The sequence below is a fragment of the Gopherus flavomarginatus genome, chromosome 12 (assembly GCF_025201925.1).
Source record: "Gopherus flavomarginatus isolate rGopFla2 chromosome 12, rGopFla2.mat.asm, whole genome shotgun sequence".
NCBI classification, from domain to species: domain Eukaryota; kingdom Metazoa; phylum Chordata; order Testudines; family Testudinidae; genus Gopherus; species Gopherus flavomarginatus.
Window position 1 is genome coordinate 27624197 of NC_066628.1, and position 17048 is coordinate 27641244.

The following is a 17048-nucleotide window of genomic DNA, read 5'->3' on the forward strand; positions in this document are numbered from 1 at the left end:
TATGCACCATTACCTCAGGATGCTTTTACCTGGGTTCTTACTTCATTAATTTTAAGTGCAAATAGAACAGTTTCCTGTTGGTGAATATTCCCATTGAAAATGAACTGGTGGAAGATGCCCTTTGGTTTCCTTCCAAAAATTCATGGGGTGACCAGAAGCACTTTTGCTCTTATGACTCTGCAAAGCAGAACCACCTTTTGGGGATGATCAGGTGCTGAGAAATTGCCTTGCTTCAGACAGAACATAAAGCCTGGGATGGCTTCTTCCCCATGTCAGCCCCTGAGTCACCTGCCTCTAAATGCAAGTACTTGCTGATGACTGGGATAGAGAAGCCCACATGCTGGGCTGAGCATGTGCTGGTCCATGTGCTGGTGGCAGTGGTGGTGACCAGAGGGCCTCATGGGGCAAATCCAGCCCTACTTCTGGGGCTGTGCAGGATCCCCTGGCAGTGGAACTGGCTCTAGGGTTTCCAGGTGTCTGGTTTTCAACCAGAATGCCTGGTCAAAAAGGGACCCTGGCGGCTCTGGTCAGCACCGCTGACTGGCCATTAAAAGTCTGGTTGGCAGCACTGCCAGTGCAGCAGGGTTGGCAGGCTCCCTGCTCGGCTCTGCGCAGCTCCCAGAGGGACGTGCCAGTCGCTTCCGGGAGCCACCTGAGGTAAGCACCACCCAGAACCTATTCCCCAACACCCTCCCTCACCCAAGCCCCTAGCCTGGAGCCCTCTCCCTCACTCTGAACCCCTCATTTCTGGCCCCACCCCAGAGCCAGCATCCCTAGCTCTGAGCCCATAACCCTTCCCACAACCCAACCCTTTGCCCCAGCCCAGAGCGCCCTCCCAAACGCCAAACCCCTTGACCCCAGCCCAGAGCCCGCTCCTGTACCCTGAACCCCTCATTTCTGGCCTCACCCTGGAGCCCGCAATCTCAGCCTGGAGCCCGCACCCCTTTCCACACCGAAACCCTCTGTTTCAGCTTGGATCTCCCTCCCAAACTCCAAATCCCTCACCCCCTCAAGCCCAGAGCCCCCTCCTGCACCACAAACCTATCATCCCTGGCCCCTCCCCAGAGCCTGCACCTCCAGCTGGAGCCTTCACCCCCTACCGCACCTCAACCCACTGCCTCACACCAGAGCCTTCTCCAACACTCTGAACCCCTTGGCTCCAGCCTGGAGCCCCCTCCTCCACCCCAAGCCCTTCATCCCCAGTCCCACCCCAGAGCCCACACTCCCAGCCAGAGCCCTCAACCCCTCTCACACGCAAGCTCCAGCCTGCTGAAAAAGAGTGAGTGAGGGTGGGAGAGCGAGTGACGGAGGGAGGGGGATGGAATGAGTGAGGGCGGGGCCTCAGAGAAGGAATGGGGCAGGGGCGGGGCCTTGGGGCAGGGGGTGGGCAAGGGTGTTCAGTTTTCTGTGATTAGAAAGTTGGCAATCCTAACTGGCTTCTCTATGCGAGGGATGGGAGAGGGGAGAATTTTGAGGGACTGTGATGTGTGCAGGAGGGAGCACAGCAAGAATGAGCCTGGGGAGGGGCAATGTCGGGGTAGGAGAACCATTGTTTAGCCTCTTCTCCCCTGTACATCTGTCCTGGCCTCATGGCTCTGGGGTTTGCCCTGTCTTTGATACTTCAGTGACACCCTGCACACAGAAGATACTCTGTCCCACATGCCTCACTGCTTCTCCAGCAGAGCTCTGGTCAGAGGGGCATTCCCACTCCTGGGAAGCAGGGCCTGGTTGGCTGGAACATGGATAGTGCTGTTAGCAGAAACCCGGGGTAACAGGGTGCCTTTATTGTGAGTTTTTGAGGAGAAAAAAGAATTAAGGAAAGGCCAGGGGAGACCAACGACCCTCTTGCTTGTGACAAGAGGCTTGGTGGTGCCTGGCATTCAGGACTAGCTCTGCCCCACATTGGGACCTATACAGTGGTCATGGGGGACTTGTGTGACCATAAGGGAAATTCAGAAACATTTCCTAACAGAATCCAAACTGAGAATATCGGCAAGCCCAGGTGAATTGCTATGAAAATGCCGAGGCAGTGTCTTGACTAGGAGCACTTCGCTGGTAGAGTGACACCTGTCTATGGCACCAGCTAAGCACTCCTGGAGTGGATGCAGCTTGTATCAGCAAAGCTGCACTTCGACTGGTACTGCTTATTCCAGTGCCCCACATGAAACAAGCTATGCCTATAAAAGTGCAGCTTCTGCCGGCACAGCTGTGTCTACACTAGGGGCTTCCACCAGCACAGCTGTGTCAGGCAGGGATCACACCTCTTTTCACCCACGTAGCTATGCCGGCAGACATCTGTAGCATTGACAGCCTGAGCAAACCCTCTTTATTTGTTGAAAAGGCCTGTGGGATCACATCTCCACGGTGATCGAGAGCGTTCATGACCTTGAGCGAAGGATCCAGAAAGCCAAGGACAATGTCGAGGAGATTCAAAGCATCATGAGGTCGTGGGTCTCACCAATTTTTGAGAGGAAAGATGGAAAAAGGGAAAACGTGCTCAGTCTGGAGGACCTGCCTGAACGGCTAGAAAAGCGCTACAACCTCATCAAAGAGTCGGGGCTGAGAATCCATGCACTGGTGAAGGTGAAGAGAATATTGGCATAGCTTTACCATGCTACAGAGCAGATAGAGAATGCTGCTGGGGGCTATTGGTTGTCCATAGAGCCTGCTTCTCTTCCCACTAAGTTTCTAGTATTCATTATTCTGGAGAAAAGTTTGAGTAAAGACCAAAATCCAGAAGGCAGATTAGACCTCTTCACAGATTAGACCTCAACTGGAGTGTTGTGTCCAGTTCTGGGCACCATCTTTCAGGAAAGATGTGGAGAAATTGGAGAATATCCAGAGAAGAGCAACAATAATAATTGAAGATCTAGAAAATATGTTCTGAGAGGGAAGATTGAAAAAAATTGGATTTGTTTAGTCTGGAGAAGAGAAGACTGAGAGCGGACAGTTTTCAAGTACAAAAAAATTTGATATAAGGAGGGAGGAGAAAAATTGTTCTCCTTGACCTCTGAGGATAGGACAAGAAGCAGTAGACTTAACTTGCAGCAATGGCAGTTTAGGTTGGACATTAGGAAAAACTTCCTGACTTTCAGGGTGGTTAAGCACCGGAATAAATTCCCTAGGGAGGTTGTGGAATCTGCATCAGTGGAGGTTTTTAAGAGCAGGTTAGAGACACGCCTGTCAGGAATGGTCTAGATACTACTTAATCCTGCCTTGAGTGCAGGGGACTGGACTAGATGACCACTCGAGGTCCCTTCCAGTCCTATGATTCTATGATGTGGGCCCAGTTCAGGTATATAAATGTGTAAGGGAAGTTTTCAGTGCTAAGCCCTTCTCTTTTCATCACCTCACCATCAGAACATTGAGCCTGTGGCAAGGAATTCCTCTAATGTGCCTGCATCCCTATGATCCTCCTTTGGATGTTTGCTAGGCGTCTTTATATTGGCTGAAATATTCTTCACTGCTCATAAATCTGTTGCAGATTCAAAAGCGGCAGCATTAAAATCAAGGCACTAATAATATGGAGAGGAAGGCACAGAGAATGATATAGCAGGAAAATAGAAAGCATGAAACAAAGGGCCCTTCCCTGAGTAATTCTACTGGAAGTCACCTGTGTCGATTTTAGCTTCCCTTATCTCCCTCTGTAGCAAATGCAGCACCCTGCCTTTGGTCAGGGGGTTTCAAACTTGCACTGCAACCCCTTCTGACAACAACTACTACTGTATGACCCCAGGAGGGGGACCAAAGCCTGAGCATGCTTGAGCCTGACTGCCCCGGGCGGTGAGGCTCAGGCTTCAGCTTTTGCCCCAGGCTCTAGCAAATCTAACACCAGCTCTGGTGACCCCATTAAAATAGGGTCCTGACCCATAGTTTGAGAACCGCAGGGTTAGAGAGACAGTGGGTGAGGTAATATCTTTTGTAGGATCAACTTCTGTTGATGAGAGAGACAACCTTGCAAGTTACACAGAGCTCTTCTTTAGCTCTGGGAAAGGTACTAGTGTCCTAGCTAAATAAATGGTGGAACCGATTGCTTCGCATAAGTAGTTAGCACATTTTCTAAGAGACCATTCAAGGTGAATTGGCCCATTAACACCTCTGCAGTCATAGGACAAAAAGAGGAGTTAGATTGTTTTAATAAACCATAAATTCAGTGTCTTTATGAAGAGTATGATTCTTACTGTCTAGAAAAGTTATGAATTTAAACTCCTAGGCTCAGTTTGTGAAGGTGCTGTTCAAGTTTCCTGTAAGGATGAGGACTGAGAGATCAAGTGTAGAGTGATCATTTTGTGAAATGTGTTCGCCCATGGGGGACATAGTGTTTTTGTCTTTTATCATTTTTCTGTGTGAGTTCATTTGACAGTAGTGTGATTGTCTGACTTCACCCGTATAGTTATTATTGGGGCATGTAATGCACTGGAGCATGTTGTGATGGGCGTGTGTAGGACCCAGGGATCTTGAAAGGTGTGTCGGGGTGAGGTGGGGTGTGACAGTGCAGTCAGACAGAGCAATCTGTATCACCCCTGTGAGGCAGGGCAGTGCTATTAGCCCCATCATGCAGATGGGAACTGCGGTCCAGAGAGACTAAATGATTTATTCAAGGTCACACAAAAGTCTTATATTAGAGGAGGGAACAGAAGCCAGGGGTCCTGTATGCTAGGTTAACATCTTCACTGCTAGACCATCCTTCCTATCTGCTCTCTAGCTTTCTAAACACTATCAACCTGCTTAATCTCGCTGTATTAATTTGTATCGTTTTAATAATGGTCCAGTGGGTCATTCTACCATGAGACGAATTCAGTCTGGCTGTGTTTGATGGTGACTTCCATTTTTTTTCAGGAAAACTTGAGTCTGTTTGCCGCAGACCCCACCTCCGAAGTTTGGAAAGCGTATGTTGATTATGTGGATGAAATGATCTTGGATGGATTCTTTAATGCTATTGAGTGCTCCCTCAAATACCTCCTGGAAAACACAGGTAACAGAGCTGTCCTTTCTCAGGCCAGGCTGGTTTCCCCTCTCTGCTCTCAGCGAGGTTTCCGTTGCTTGGGTGTAGCTGGAATGTCCTGACCTGCTGTCCATGGCTAGGAGGTGTTTGTTTCTGGGCAGAAGGGAGGCAACTGGACAAGGAGTGCAGTTTTGCTGTGCAGCAAGAGCAGGCATCATTATGTGCTAAGCTGCCCTGTCAGAGCTCCTGGGAATGACTCCAGGCTGCACTGAGAGTCTTCACATGTACGTGGTTTCTTTTAGCTACAGGTATGCCGACACTGCCACATAACACGTGCGGCTGGCCCATGTCAGTGACTCAGGGCTCGCGGGGCTCAGGCTGTGGGACTATAAGATGGCTGCATAGCTATTTAGGCTTGGCGTTCAGCCCGAGCAGCTGGCATGGGCCAGCTGCAGGTGTTTAATTGCAGTGTAGCATATCCTTTGTGACCCTAAGAGACCCAGGTGTGACCGGGCTGTGGCTCAGATCTGGAGGAACACAGCACAGAGGGAGGAAGGGTAATAGCACTGTGTTGCCTGATTTCTGTTCCACTCTCTCCCTGGAAGCTAGATGCTCCTTTTCTGTCTGCCTCTGTGCTTACAGTGTACATTGGCATCACCATGGGCTGGCTAGTCACAGCAGGTGTTTGAGAAGCCCAATAACGTGTGGAGCCCTCACATAAGCTGAGTGTAGGCAGGTAAATCTGTGGAGCAGATCTGTGCTAACGGGCTGGGGGTGGAGAGCACCACACCAAATATTAACGAGATGATGGATAATGTAATTTAGAGTCCTGACTCCAGCTCTGCTGAGTGGTGCTGGCACCATTAGAGCCTCTCTCCCATCTGCAAAGGACCCAGGCACTGCGTGACACCCCTCTTCCACATCCAGGAGTGGCTCAAGGGCCCAATTTGTGACTGGTCAAATGGAATAAGAGACCTGGCCCACAAGGGGGACTGGTCCCAGTCACCCAACCCAGAGCCTGTGCTGCACAGAGATGACACAAATAAAGTGTATTTCTTCTGCCTGCTATGAACATATGGTGAATTCTGTTCATCTCTTCACAGCGTTTGCCATGCCAGGTACTTTCTTCTCTGTGATTAATAAGGGACCATTAGATCATCCTTTCTAACCTCCTGCATAATACAGGCCATTATATTTCACCCAATCACCCTGTATTGAGCCCAGTAATTTGTGTTTGGCTAAAGCATCTCTTACAGCCTGGATCTGAAGAGATGGAGAATCCATCACTTCCCTGGGCCGTTTGTTCCAGTGGTTAATCACCCTTACTGTGAAAATAAGGTGCCTTATTTCTAACTGGACTTTGTCTGGCTTCTGCTTCCAGCCACTGGTTCATGTTCTGCCTTTCTCCACCTGATTGAAGAGCCCTGAAGTACCTGGTATTTCCTTCCCGGGAGAGCCCTTCTGTACTCTAATCTAGTCACTTCTCAGTTTTCTTTTTGGTAAACTAAATAGTCTGAATTCTCTGTCTCTCACTGCATGGCATTTTCTTCAGGCCTCAAAGGTGTGTTGTGAAGAAGAGACGAGAAGTCATTCTTCCGCTCTACTCTGTGCTGGTTAGGCCTCAACTGGAGTATTGTGTCCAGTTCTGGGCACCGCATTTCAAGAAAGATGTGGAGAAATTGGAGAGGGTCCAGAGAAGAGCAACAAGAATGGTTAAAGGTCTTGAGAACATGACCTATGAAGGAAGGCTGAAAGAATTGAGTTTGTTTAGTTTGGAAAAGAGAAGACTGAGAGGGGACATGATAGCAGTTTTCAGGTATCTAAAAGGGTGTCGTCAGGAGGAGGGAGAAAACTTGTTCACCTTAGCCTCTAAGGATAGAACAAGAAGCAATGGGCTTAAACTGCAGCAAGGGAGATTTAGGTTGGACATTAGGAAAAAGTTCCTAACTGTCAGGGTAGTTAAACACTGGAATAGATTGCCTAGGGAGGTTGTGGAATCTCCATCTCTGGAGATATTTAGGAGTAGGTTAGGTAAATGTCTTTCAGGGATGGTCTAGACAGTATTTGGTCCTGCCATGAGGGCAGGGGACTGGACTCGATGACCTCTCAAGGTCCCTTCCAGTCCTAGAGTCTGTGAATCAAATAATTTATGTGTCTCTTTTCTGCTCCCTCTCCAATTTTTCAACATCCTTTTAAAAATATGGACACCAGAACCAGATACTGTATTCCAGTATTTGTCTTAACAGTGCCGTATGAAGAAGTAAAAATAATCTTCCTACTCCTACGTGCTACTGCCCTGTTTATACATCCAAGGATTGCATGAACTCTTTTTGCAACAGCATCACGCTAGGAACTCATGTTCAGTTGCTTGTGCATCATGACCCTGAATCCTTTCAGTGTTACTGTGTTCCAGGATGCAGTTCCCTCATTGAGCAGGGATGGCTGCATTCCTTGTTCCTAGATGTGCAAGCTTGTGATGTTTTACTACTGGCTGGAAGAGACCATCATCATATATCTCCCCAACTGAAGTTCCCTGGCACAGAAGTGCTGTTCCAGTGCACCCCTTTGTGGTTGGATGTGGTGATGTGGCAGACCTGCCTCAGTTTCCCCACAACAATCATCAGACTACTCATCCCCAGAAAGCCTAGCCCCTTGAATGTATCTAACCCCTTCTGAGGTTACAGAGTCCCTTAGTCCAAATCCAATAAATGCACTGAGCAAAAGAATCCTCAGTCCAACTGGGCTCTGCCTAATGCCCCTTCCATGCAGGCAGGCCCCCAGCTATGATGGCCTGTCCTTCTGCTTAACAGCTGGTGCCCAGGCTCTTCTGTAAGAACCACCCAGTCCAGGGCTACCCTCTTCTCAAGGGCTCCAGCAGGCCACAGTCCCCATACAATCACTGGTCTGAGGCAGATTTCTTGCCCCTTATAGGAGCAGCCTGTGTGCTGTTCTTCCGCAGCAACCCTCAACTGCTCATAACACAAAAACTAGAGGTCACCAAATGAAATTAATAGGTAACAGGTTTAAAACAAACCAAATTAAGTATTTCTTCACACAATGCACAGTCAACCTGTGGAACTCTTTACCAGAGGATGTTGTGAAGGTCAAGACACTAATAGGGTTCAAAAAAGAACTAGATAAGTTCCTGGAGGATAGGTCCATCAGTGGCTATTAGCCAGGATGGTCAGGGATGATGTCCCTAGCTTCTGTTTGCCAGAAGCTGGGAGTTGGCAACAGCAGATGGATCACCTGATGATTACCTGTTCTGTTCATTCCCTATGGGGCACCTGGCATTGGCCACTGTTGGACCCGTGGTTGCTCTTGAACCCTATCTGGTGTAGGGTTTGTCACATACCTGACAACATAATGTTTCTTTCCACCCATTCCAGACAGATGTTTCAGAAGTGACTCATTCTGTTCTCTGGCATGATTGGTTGATCTGTAAAGACTCCTACAGGTGTCTCCTCCTGTGGTTTGTTAGCTGGCATATAGATCAATACACACTCAAGAGTCTGTGGTTCTGAGTTGTCAATGACTCCAAACCAGGTAATGGTCTGTAATGTAGCATGCCGCTCCCCGCATCTCTTGTGCTCACTCTTCCCTTTCTGAACAGGTTATAAGCAGAGATTCTAGCATTCCAGTCCTGCAAATCATCCCATGTGAATGGAATGGCTGCTCCTCACTGTGTGCATCCTGCAGGACTGGGCAAAATTGTTCAGACTAATAGTTTATCCGCTGAACAACGAAGGTTCAGGTCAACCAAAATGATTTGTGAAACACAGGCTGGATTTGGCAAATTGTTTCATGCGAGAAAAATAATTTTTTTGTTAAAAGTATCAGCCTAGATTAATTTTAAAAAAAGAAAAAAAGCTCGTTTGTCAGTTTAAATGTTTTGTTTGACCCAAAATGAGATATGTTATGTGGTTTTTCATTTTAGCAAGAAAATGGAAAAATTTCTGTTTTGACTCAATCCAAATGGAAAATTCTTTCAGTTTTGTCTGTTTGATCACAGAACTGACAAATCAATTTATTCATTCAGCTCTAGTGTGCCTTGGGTGAGGGGTGTGGTGATGGAGAAGAGTCACTTCTTGTCTTACTCAATCCCGGACCCCATCATCTCTTTTGTTGTCTGTCAGATTCTAAGGCAGCCCTGGCTCCCCTGTTTGAGGTGCGGCTGGATCTGGTGATCCCTGATTTGGTATTCCATCCCTCGCTGGATCCTGGTGCTAACGACGGCTTCTATGACATGGTCGAAGGACTCCTCAATGACATCTACCGGATCTCGTCCCTGGTGCCCAGGCTGGCTGAGCACAGTGTTTTCCCTCACTATCAGGTCTCTTGCCCCAGTGCATGTTCTCCTTTTGCACAGCAATTTTGAAAGTGTGCTCTGGATCAGCATCCACTCACAAAGCCTCTCTGTCATTTCCCAGGCTGATATGGAGGACATGGGTGACTTAGCTGACATGCGCCACAGCCTCCTGGAGCGTGTGCAGAACACGATGTCAATCTGCAGTGATTACCGCAACTCCTTCGACCACTACTCTTACCTCTATGGGGATGACAGGAAGGAATTCATACGCCAGTTCCTGTTGTATGGGCACGTCCTGACTGCAGCAGAAATTGAAGCCCATGCGGACAATGGAGTCCCAGAGAGCCCACCTACGTTACAGCAGTTCAGGGAGCAAATTGACTCCTACGAGAGAATCTATGATGAAGTCAACCGCCTGGAACCAGTGAACATCTTTGACAGTTGGATGAAAATCGATGCTCGGCCTTTCAAAGCATCCCTGCTGAATGTCATCAAACGGTGGAGTCTGATGTTTAAACAGCATCTCATTGATCATGTGACACACAGGTAACAAAGGCTTATCTGCCCCATCTCCATTGGGCTCCATCCAGGTGATTACACTGGGATTTGTTTTCTCTGTCCACCTCATCCGAGAGTGCTATAACCTGGCAGGGGTGCCTGCCCCTCCAATCACTGTGCACTCCACCAGGGCACAGGTCTCTTTAGCAGCTTTCCTATCCTTTCAGGTTCCTATCCAGGATATATGCAGGGCAGCGACATGGTCCTCCATACACACTGTCACAGCACATTATGCAATTACATAACAGGCCAGAGATGACACGGCCTTTGGTAGATCAGTACTCCAATCAGAGGACAATTCCGACCCTGCCTCCTGACTTGGGCTTGTGATTCGCCTGACTGGAATTGACATGAACAAGCACTCGAAGAAGAAAAAACGGTTACTCACCTTCTTGTAATTGTTGTTCTTTGAGTCGTATTGTTCATGTCCATTCCAATACCCGCTCTCCTACCCCTCTGTCAGAGTACCCAGCAAGAAGGAACTGTGTGTGTGTGGGGAGGGAGTGGGGTTGGGTCGACAGGGCCCTACATTGGGCGCTATGAAGGCACAACTCCAGGGGGCACCCAGGCCGATCCTATGGATACTGCTAGGGGAAAAATCTTCTGGCTGTCTTGCGTGCAGCACGTGCACACCTGATTAAAATGGACGGGAACAACACATCTTGAACAACAGTTACGAGAAGGTAAGTAACCGTTTTATATAAACTGCTCTCACTGTGTGTTTTCTTGTTTTGTATTATTTAGCTTGGCTGATCTTGAAGAATTTATAAAAATTGCTGATAGAGGTTTGAACAAAGAGGTTGAAAAAGGAGATTATGATGGTTTGGTGGAGATTATGGGTCACCTTATGGCTGTTAAAGAAAGACAGAGCAGCACGGATGAGATGTTTGAACCCCTGAAGCAAACAATTGAGCTACTGAAAATATATGAGCAAGAGCTTACAGATGAAGTATATAAGCAACTAGAGGTTGGTGAAAACTTATGCCCAATACACAAAACCGCAAAATATTAGACACCTAAAAAGAAAGTGATCAGTGTATATTAATGAATGCTAAGCACCCAGGCTTAGTAATCAATAGGCCTCAGTGGGCAGATTATTTTGATAGCCGAGTGGCAGAACATCTATTGTGGATGTGCCATCACAGCTCCCTAGATAAAGCTACATCAAGTTTGTCAATTACAGCAGAGATTTAGCCCATTGTTATGTGTGAATGATGCAGTGCCCCTCCCTAGATGGACAGCACACGCTCCGTAAGAACAGAACGCATGTTCAGGTAGATCTGTTAATTATTTTATGGAGTGTTTAGGGTGTTAGTGCTTGGATGCAACCTCATGTGATGAGTGTCCCTAAGCCTCTGACTGTCAGATGCTGGGACTGGACAACACGGGATGAGTCACTCAGTAATTGCCCCGATCTGTTCATTTCCTCTGAAGCATCTGGCATTCACCACCATCAGAAGACAGGGTGTTGGGCTGGATGGACCATTGGTCTGACCCAGTGTGGTGATTCTTATGTTCTTGTTACAAAGGGTAGTCCCTTGTTTAAGGCACTAGCCTAAGAGTCAGGAGACTGGCATTCAATTCCTACCTCTGCCACACGATTCCTATGTGACCTTGGGCAAACCACCTTGGCATTAGGCAGCGGGTGCTTTTGAAAATCTAACTAGGCACCAAGCTGCATCTTTTGGTGCCTAAATACCTTTAAAAGTCTGGCCCTTAGTCTCAGGGCCTCAGTTCCATCTGTGTCGTCCTTCATGTTGTGAGATGAAGTATATTAAGATGTGAAGTGTTCAGTTACAAGGGTAATGGGGGCATGGGAAATATTTTAGTTCCTGTTAAAATGGAAAAAATACAAAATTAGAGGCTTATTACAAAGTCCCGTTGTTAAATATTCCTGGGGCCCCGGTGCAGGTGTTTAGGCTAAAGCCGACCTTCCTCACAAAGTGCCTTTGTGGAAGGAGGATTTCTGTTAAGCATTATAGGTGGAGTTTTGTTGGGTGTGACAGTTGCCTTACCTTGGAATTCCTTGGATTTTAGTGCTTCTGATTTTGTAAGTAAATTTGAGCAACTAAATTTTTTTACAGGGGAGTTAAAACACCAAGGCTATCCTTAGGAGTAGAACTGGGGAAGCATTTTTTCTGTCCGGCAACTTGTCAGCTCCATGAAATTACATAGAAACCTAGTCAGTATCTTTACTTCCACATACAGCGAGAGAAGTAGAGGCAAATAAGATCCTTTATATAATGCTCTCTTCTGCTATCTTGAGGAAACTAGATCTTATGCTTTTTGGTGCATGAACAGTCCGTATAAATGGATAGAGTCTAACTGAAGGGGAGGACAGACAGCTGTTTCTGATAAAGAAGTGGGCCGAAGTTCTGCTTGAATTTTGCCTTTTTCTTGCTACTTCCACCCTTGCAGTTTCAGTTGGGAAAGGAAGTGGAAAGAGCGAAGTATCCTCATAAGAGATGGAACTCTTCAAGGATCCTCTCAGAGCTGAAAGTAGGAAGCATTGGGACTGCTGTGGTGGCAGGGCCAGCACTTCCACTAGGTGACCCTAGGCGGTCGCCTAGGACAGCAGGATATGGGGGGTGGCATTTCGCTGCCCTTGGCGCAATTTCGGCTGCGATTCCTTTGGATGGGAAGAAAAGCAACCGTGGAAATGCTGCCGAGAGCCAGGGCCTCCCAGAGGGGCTTCTTCCGCTCCGAGTCTTCGGCGGAAATTTGGCAACGGGTCCTTCACTCGCTCCAGGACCCGCTGCCGAAGTGCTCCAAAGACCTGGAGCGGAAGGACCCTCACTGCCCAGAACGCAGCTTCAGAAGGGGAGCTGCTGCCGATTACTGAGGAGGAGTGCTGCCGCCTAGGGCGGCAAAAACCCTGGCGCCGCTCCTGTGTGGTGGGCAAGCCAGTTGCCAGGAGATTGTCCCATTTGGAAGGTCTGGGTAACTATCCAAACTGAATGCAACTTCTGAACATGTCGAGTTTCATCCCAGACATTTTTTTCTCTCCCGGCAAGTACTGGCGACTTTCAGTTACTCTTCTGACCCAAGTGAACAGGCAGAAAAACAAGCTGAAAAGTTTCTTTTGTTACAGATTGTGAATGGTCTAGGGGAAGAAACCACTCTTCTGAGAGCACTGGTAGGGAAGAAGGGAATTGAAATATGTGGAGGACTCAGGTCACAACGCTGGTCCGTATGCTGGCTGAGGCTCTGACCTGTAGTTTTTAATGAAAGACAAAGGAAGTCCCTTCCCAGGACAAATACACAGCTTATGAAAAACCTGCCCTGTGAAGCTTCTTTCCTTGGCACCTAAATGAAAGTGTCTTGGACTTCAGAGGTTCTGAGCATCCACAACTTCCAGTGATGTTCATGGGAGCTCTGAAAATTGGGCCATTTTATTTAGATGGTAACATTAAGTACCCAACTTAGAAATGTTACCCTAGGAACCTCTCCAGACAGGTCCTTTGACTATAAACACCTTCCCCTTTTCCTTTCTAAGAGGGGATGGGACAGCATCTATTATAGAACCATGCAGTCTTCATTTTTAACTAAGTTGAAAAGGTCAGCTTACCTGTTGAGCCCATCTTCCTGCTTCCATCCACTCTCAGGGGATGCACAAGAGCCAGCTGGACTTTGAATCAGGATTAGTATTTTTTGTACCCTAGGAGCAAGATTTTTTGTACATCAGCCTTCATGTACCCTAGGAATGAGATTTAGGGTCACCTCTGTCTGGGTTGTCCACATTCCACAGGATTCTGGGGTGTGCAGAAAATGTGGTAGGACATTTCAAGAGGGAAGAGGGTTTACACCTTCAAAAGGGGTAAAAATCTTCATTTATCTTCAAAGTTGAAAATTCATTCCCTGTTTTACCCCCAGTCATGTGTTTGCGCTTTATATCATGGCAAAAACCTCTTGATTATGTAAGAGAGAAAAGCTGGTATTTTTCCAGCATGGGACTATCCATAAACAAGTCAGATACATGTTATGTCAAGTGGCACATACCGTCAGCCAACATTTAATGCTTGCTTGCAGGAGCTGCCAGAAAAATGGAACAATATGAAGAAGCTGGCGATAACTGTGAAACAGCAAGTGGCTTCTTTGCAGGCAAATGAAGTGACAGTGATTCGCAAGAACTGTGCAGCATTTGATGTGGAACAGCAGAAATTCAGAGAGAGATTTCGTAAAGAAGCACCATTCAGGTACAGACTAATTATAGCACTACAGCAATAAGGGAGAAAAGGGCTTACTAGATCATTTGTGCTCTGCTAGGCATATTCTCTAACATCCACTTATCTTTCCCAGGTGGTCAAAAGGCCGGGTATAATATCTTATATGACATTTTTCTGGGGGCCTCTACGATGTAGTGGGTAGGGTGTGGATTCAGCGAGAGTAGTTAAAATTTTCAAACGTGCCTAAGTCCCATTTTCAAAAGTGACTTAGGTGCATGAGAGCCTAAGCATGACCAAAAGTGTCTAAGGCCCAGATTTTTAAAGCTCTTTGGGTTCCTCACTCCCATTGATTTCCCTGGGAGATAGGTCCAGGTTGTAAGAAGTGTTTGAGTGCCTAAGTCTCTTTTGAAAGATTCTTTGCTATCTCTTTTGAAAGTGGGACTTAGGATTTCAACTGTCTTAGGCACTTTTGACATTTTTGCATTGAGTCTTTTATGTGTCTAACTATAAGCACCCTAAAATGGCCAAACCCTTTTCTTAGTCCCATGATTCCAGGATTGTGCATAGACAATAACCCAGGACAAAGAACCATTCCATGCATCCCCAGGACTCAGAGTCCAGGGCTGCCATCAGAGAGTTGCAGGATGGAAAAGCATTCCAGGAACAGACTTGCAGATGATCAGTGTTAAATACCTGGGGTTACCAGTGTTGCCAGTGTAACCTGTTTATCACAATGGTTTTGATGTTGTGCTGACATGTCACAACACAGTACTGTCATGCTGTGTCAGAGTATCATAGAATCATAGAAATGTATGGCTGAAAGGGACCTTGAGAGGTCATCTAGTCCATTCCCTTCACTGAGGCAGGACCACCAAAGGCTCTGAAGCAAAGTAAACTGTCATGGGATAAGAGGGAAAGTCCTCTCATGGATCAGTAACTGGTTAAAAGATGGGAGACAAAGGGTAGGAATAAATGGTAAGTTTTCAGAAAGGAGTGAGTTAAACAGTGGGGTCGCTCCAAGGATCTGTATTGAAACCTATGCTGTTCAATGTATTCATAAATGATATGGAAAAGGGAGTGAACAGTGAAGTGCAAAGGTTGCAGACGTTACAAAATTATTCAAGATAGTTAAGTCCAACACTGACTACAGAGAGTTAATAGTCTGTTTTCCAAGCTGAACAGTCCCAATCTTTTTAATCTCCCCATATATGGAAGCTGTTTCATACCCATAGTTGTTTTTGTTGCCCTTCTCCAATTCTAATATATCTTTTTGAGATAGGGCAGCCAAAACTGCACACAGTGTTCAAAGTGTGGGAGTACTATGGCTTTAATATAGTGGCATTATATTTTCTGTCTTATTATATATCACTTTCCTAATGGTTCCTAACATTTTGCTGGCTTTTCTGACTGCTGCTGCACTTTGAACAGATGTTTTCAGAGACCTATCCATGATGACTCCAAGATCTTTTTCTTGAGTGATAACAGCCAATTTAGACCCATCATTTTGTTTGTATTGTTGGGATTATTTTCCCCCAATATGCATTACTTTGCATTTACTGTATCAACATTGAATTTCATCTCTCATTTTCTTGCCCCATCACCTAGTTTCATGAGACCCCTTTGCAGCTCTTCAAAGTCAGCTTTGACTTAATTATTTTGGGTAATTTTGTATCTCCTGCAAACTTTGTCACCTCACTATTTACCCCTTTTTCCAGATCATTTATGAATATGTTGAATAGCACTGGTCCCAGTACAGATCCTTGGGGGGACACTGTTATTTACCTCTCTTCGTTGTGAAAACTGCCCACTTATTCCTGCCCTTTGTTTCCTACCCTTTAACCAACTTCTGATCCAGGAGAGGGCCTTCCCTCTTGTCCAATGACTGACTCCTTACTTTTCTTAAGAGCCTTTGGTGAGAGATTTTGTCAAAGGCTTTCTGAAAGTCCAAGTACATTGTATCAACTGGATCTATCTTGTTCACATGTTTGTTGACACCCTCAAAGAATTCTAATAGATTGTGAGGCATGATTTCCCTTTACAAAAGTTGTACTATAGTTACAACCAGCTTCCCTGGTATTGAAGATAGGCTTATAGGCCTATAATTGCCAGGATTGCCTCTGGAGTCTTTTTTTTTAAAATTTGGCATAACATTAGCTATCCACCAGTCATCTGGTACAGAGGCTGATTTAAGCAATAGTTACAATGATATGGAAAAAGTGGATACAGAAATGTTATTTACCCTTTCCCATAATATGAAAAATGGGTCACCTAATGAAATTAATAGGTAGCAAGTTTAATACAAATGAAGAAATACTTTTTCACACAATATACAATTAACCTATGGAGCTCACTGCCATGGGATGTGAAGGCCAAAAGTATAACTGGGTTCAAAAAAGAATTTGACAAGTTCACAGAGGATGGGTCTTTCAATGGCTGTTGGCCAAGATGGTCAGGAATGTAATATTGTGCTTGAAGCAAACCTAAACCTCAGACTTCCAGAAGCCAGGAAGGTAAGACAGAGATGAGTGTCCATAATTTCAGCTTTAGTTCATAGCTCAGAATACACATTTAATACATAGGTTACACATGAATATCAATGATCAATTGTGTTGTTAGTTTTTAAATGATACCTCACAAGGCATATTTTCCACAAAGATTATTACAATAATGTGTGGGGTGTGAATATAGGGGTGCTTTTTGTTACAATATTATCCTTTTTTACAACTGCATCCCATTAATGGCTCTCATTCAAAGTGTGAGCTGTGGTAACCCCAGATCTTTTTCAGCAGTACTAACACTTAGCCATTTGTTCCCCATTTAGTAGTTGTGAGTTTGATTTTTCCTTCCTAAGCACAGTGCTTTGTTCTTTTCTTTATTGAATTTAATCTTATTGATTTCAGAATACATCTCTAATTTATCAAAGTCATTCTGAATTCTCATCCTGCCCTCCAAAGTGCTTGCAACCCCTCCCAGCTTGGTGTCATCCACACATTTTCTAAACATACTCTCAACCCCATTAGAACAAGTCATGAATGAAAATATTGAATAGTAAGTGACCCAGGACAGACCC

The 17048-nt window shown here is 46.0% G+C and overlaps 1 protein-coding gene across 4 annotated transcripts in view; it reads left to right on the plus strand.

Annotated features, from left to right (window-relative positions):
- DNAH9 (dynein axonemal heavy chain 9) overlaps window positions 1-17048 on the plus strand; it is a 392319-nt gene that overhangs the window by 44548 nt on the left and 330723 nt on the right. For all 4 annotated transcript variants that reach the window (XM_050919194.1, XM_050919196.1, XM_050919197.1 and 1 more), the window contains 6 exons: window positions 2342-2583; window positions 4840-4975; window positions 9082-9278; window positions 9376-9800; window positions 10557-10779; window positions 13842-14008. In XM_050919194.1, the coding sequence (XP_050775151.1) occupies window positions 2342-2583; window positions 4840-4975; window positions 9082-9278; window positions 9376-9800; window positions 10557-10779; window positions 13842-14008 (1390 nt within the window). The remainder of the gene's footprint in view (window positions 1-2341; window positions 2584-4839; window positions 4976-9081; window positions 9279-9375; window positions 9801-10556; window positions 10780-13841; window positions 14009-17048) is intronic.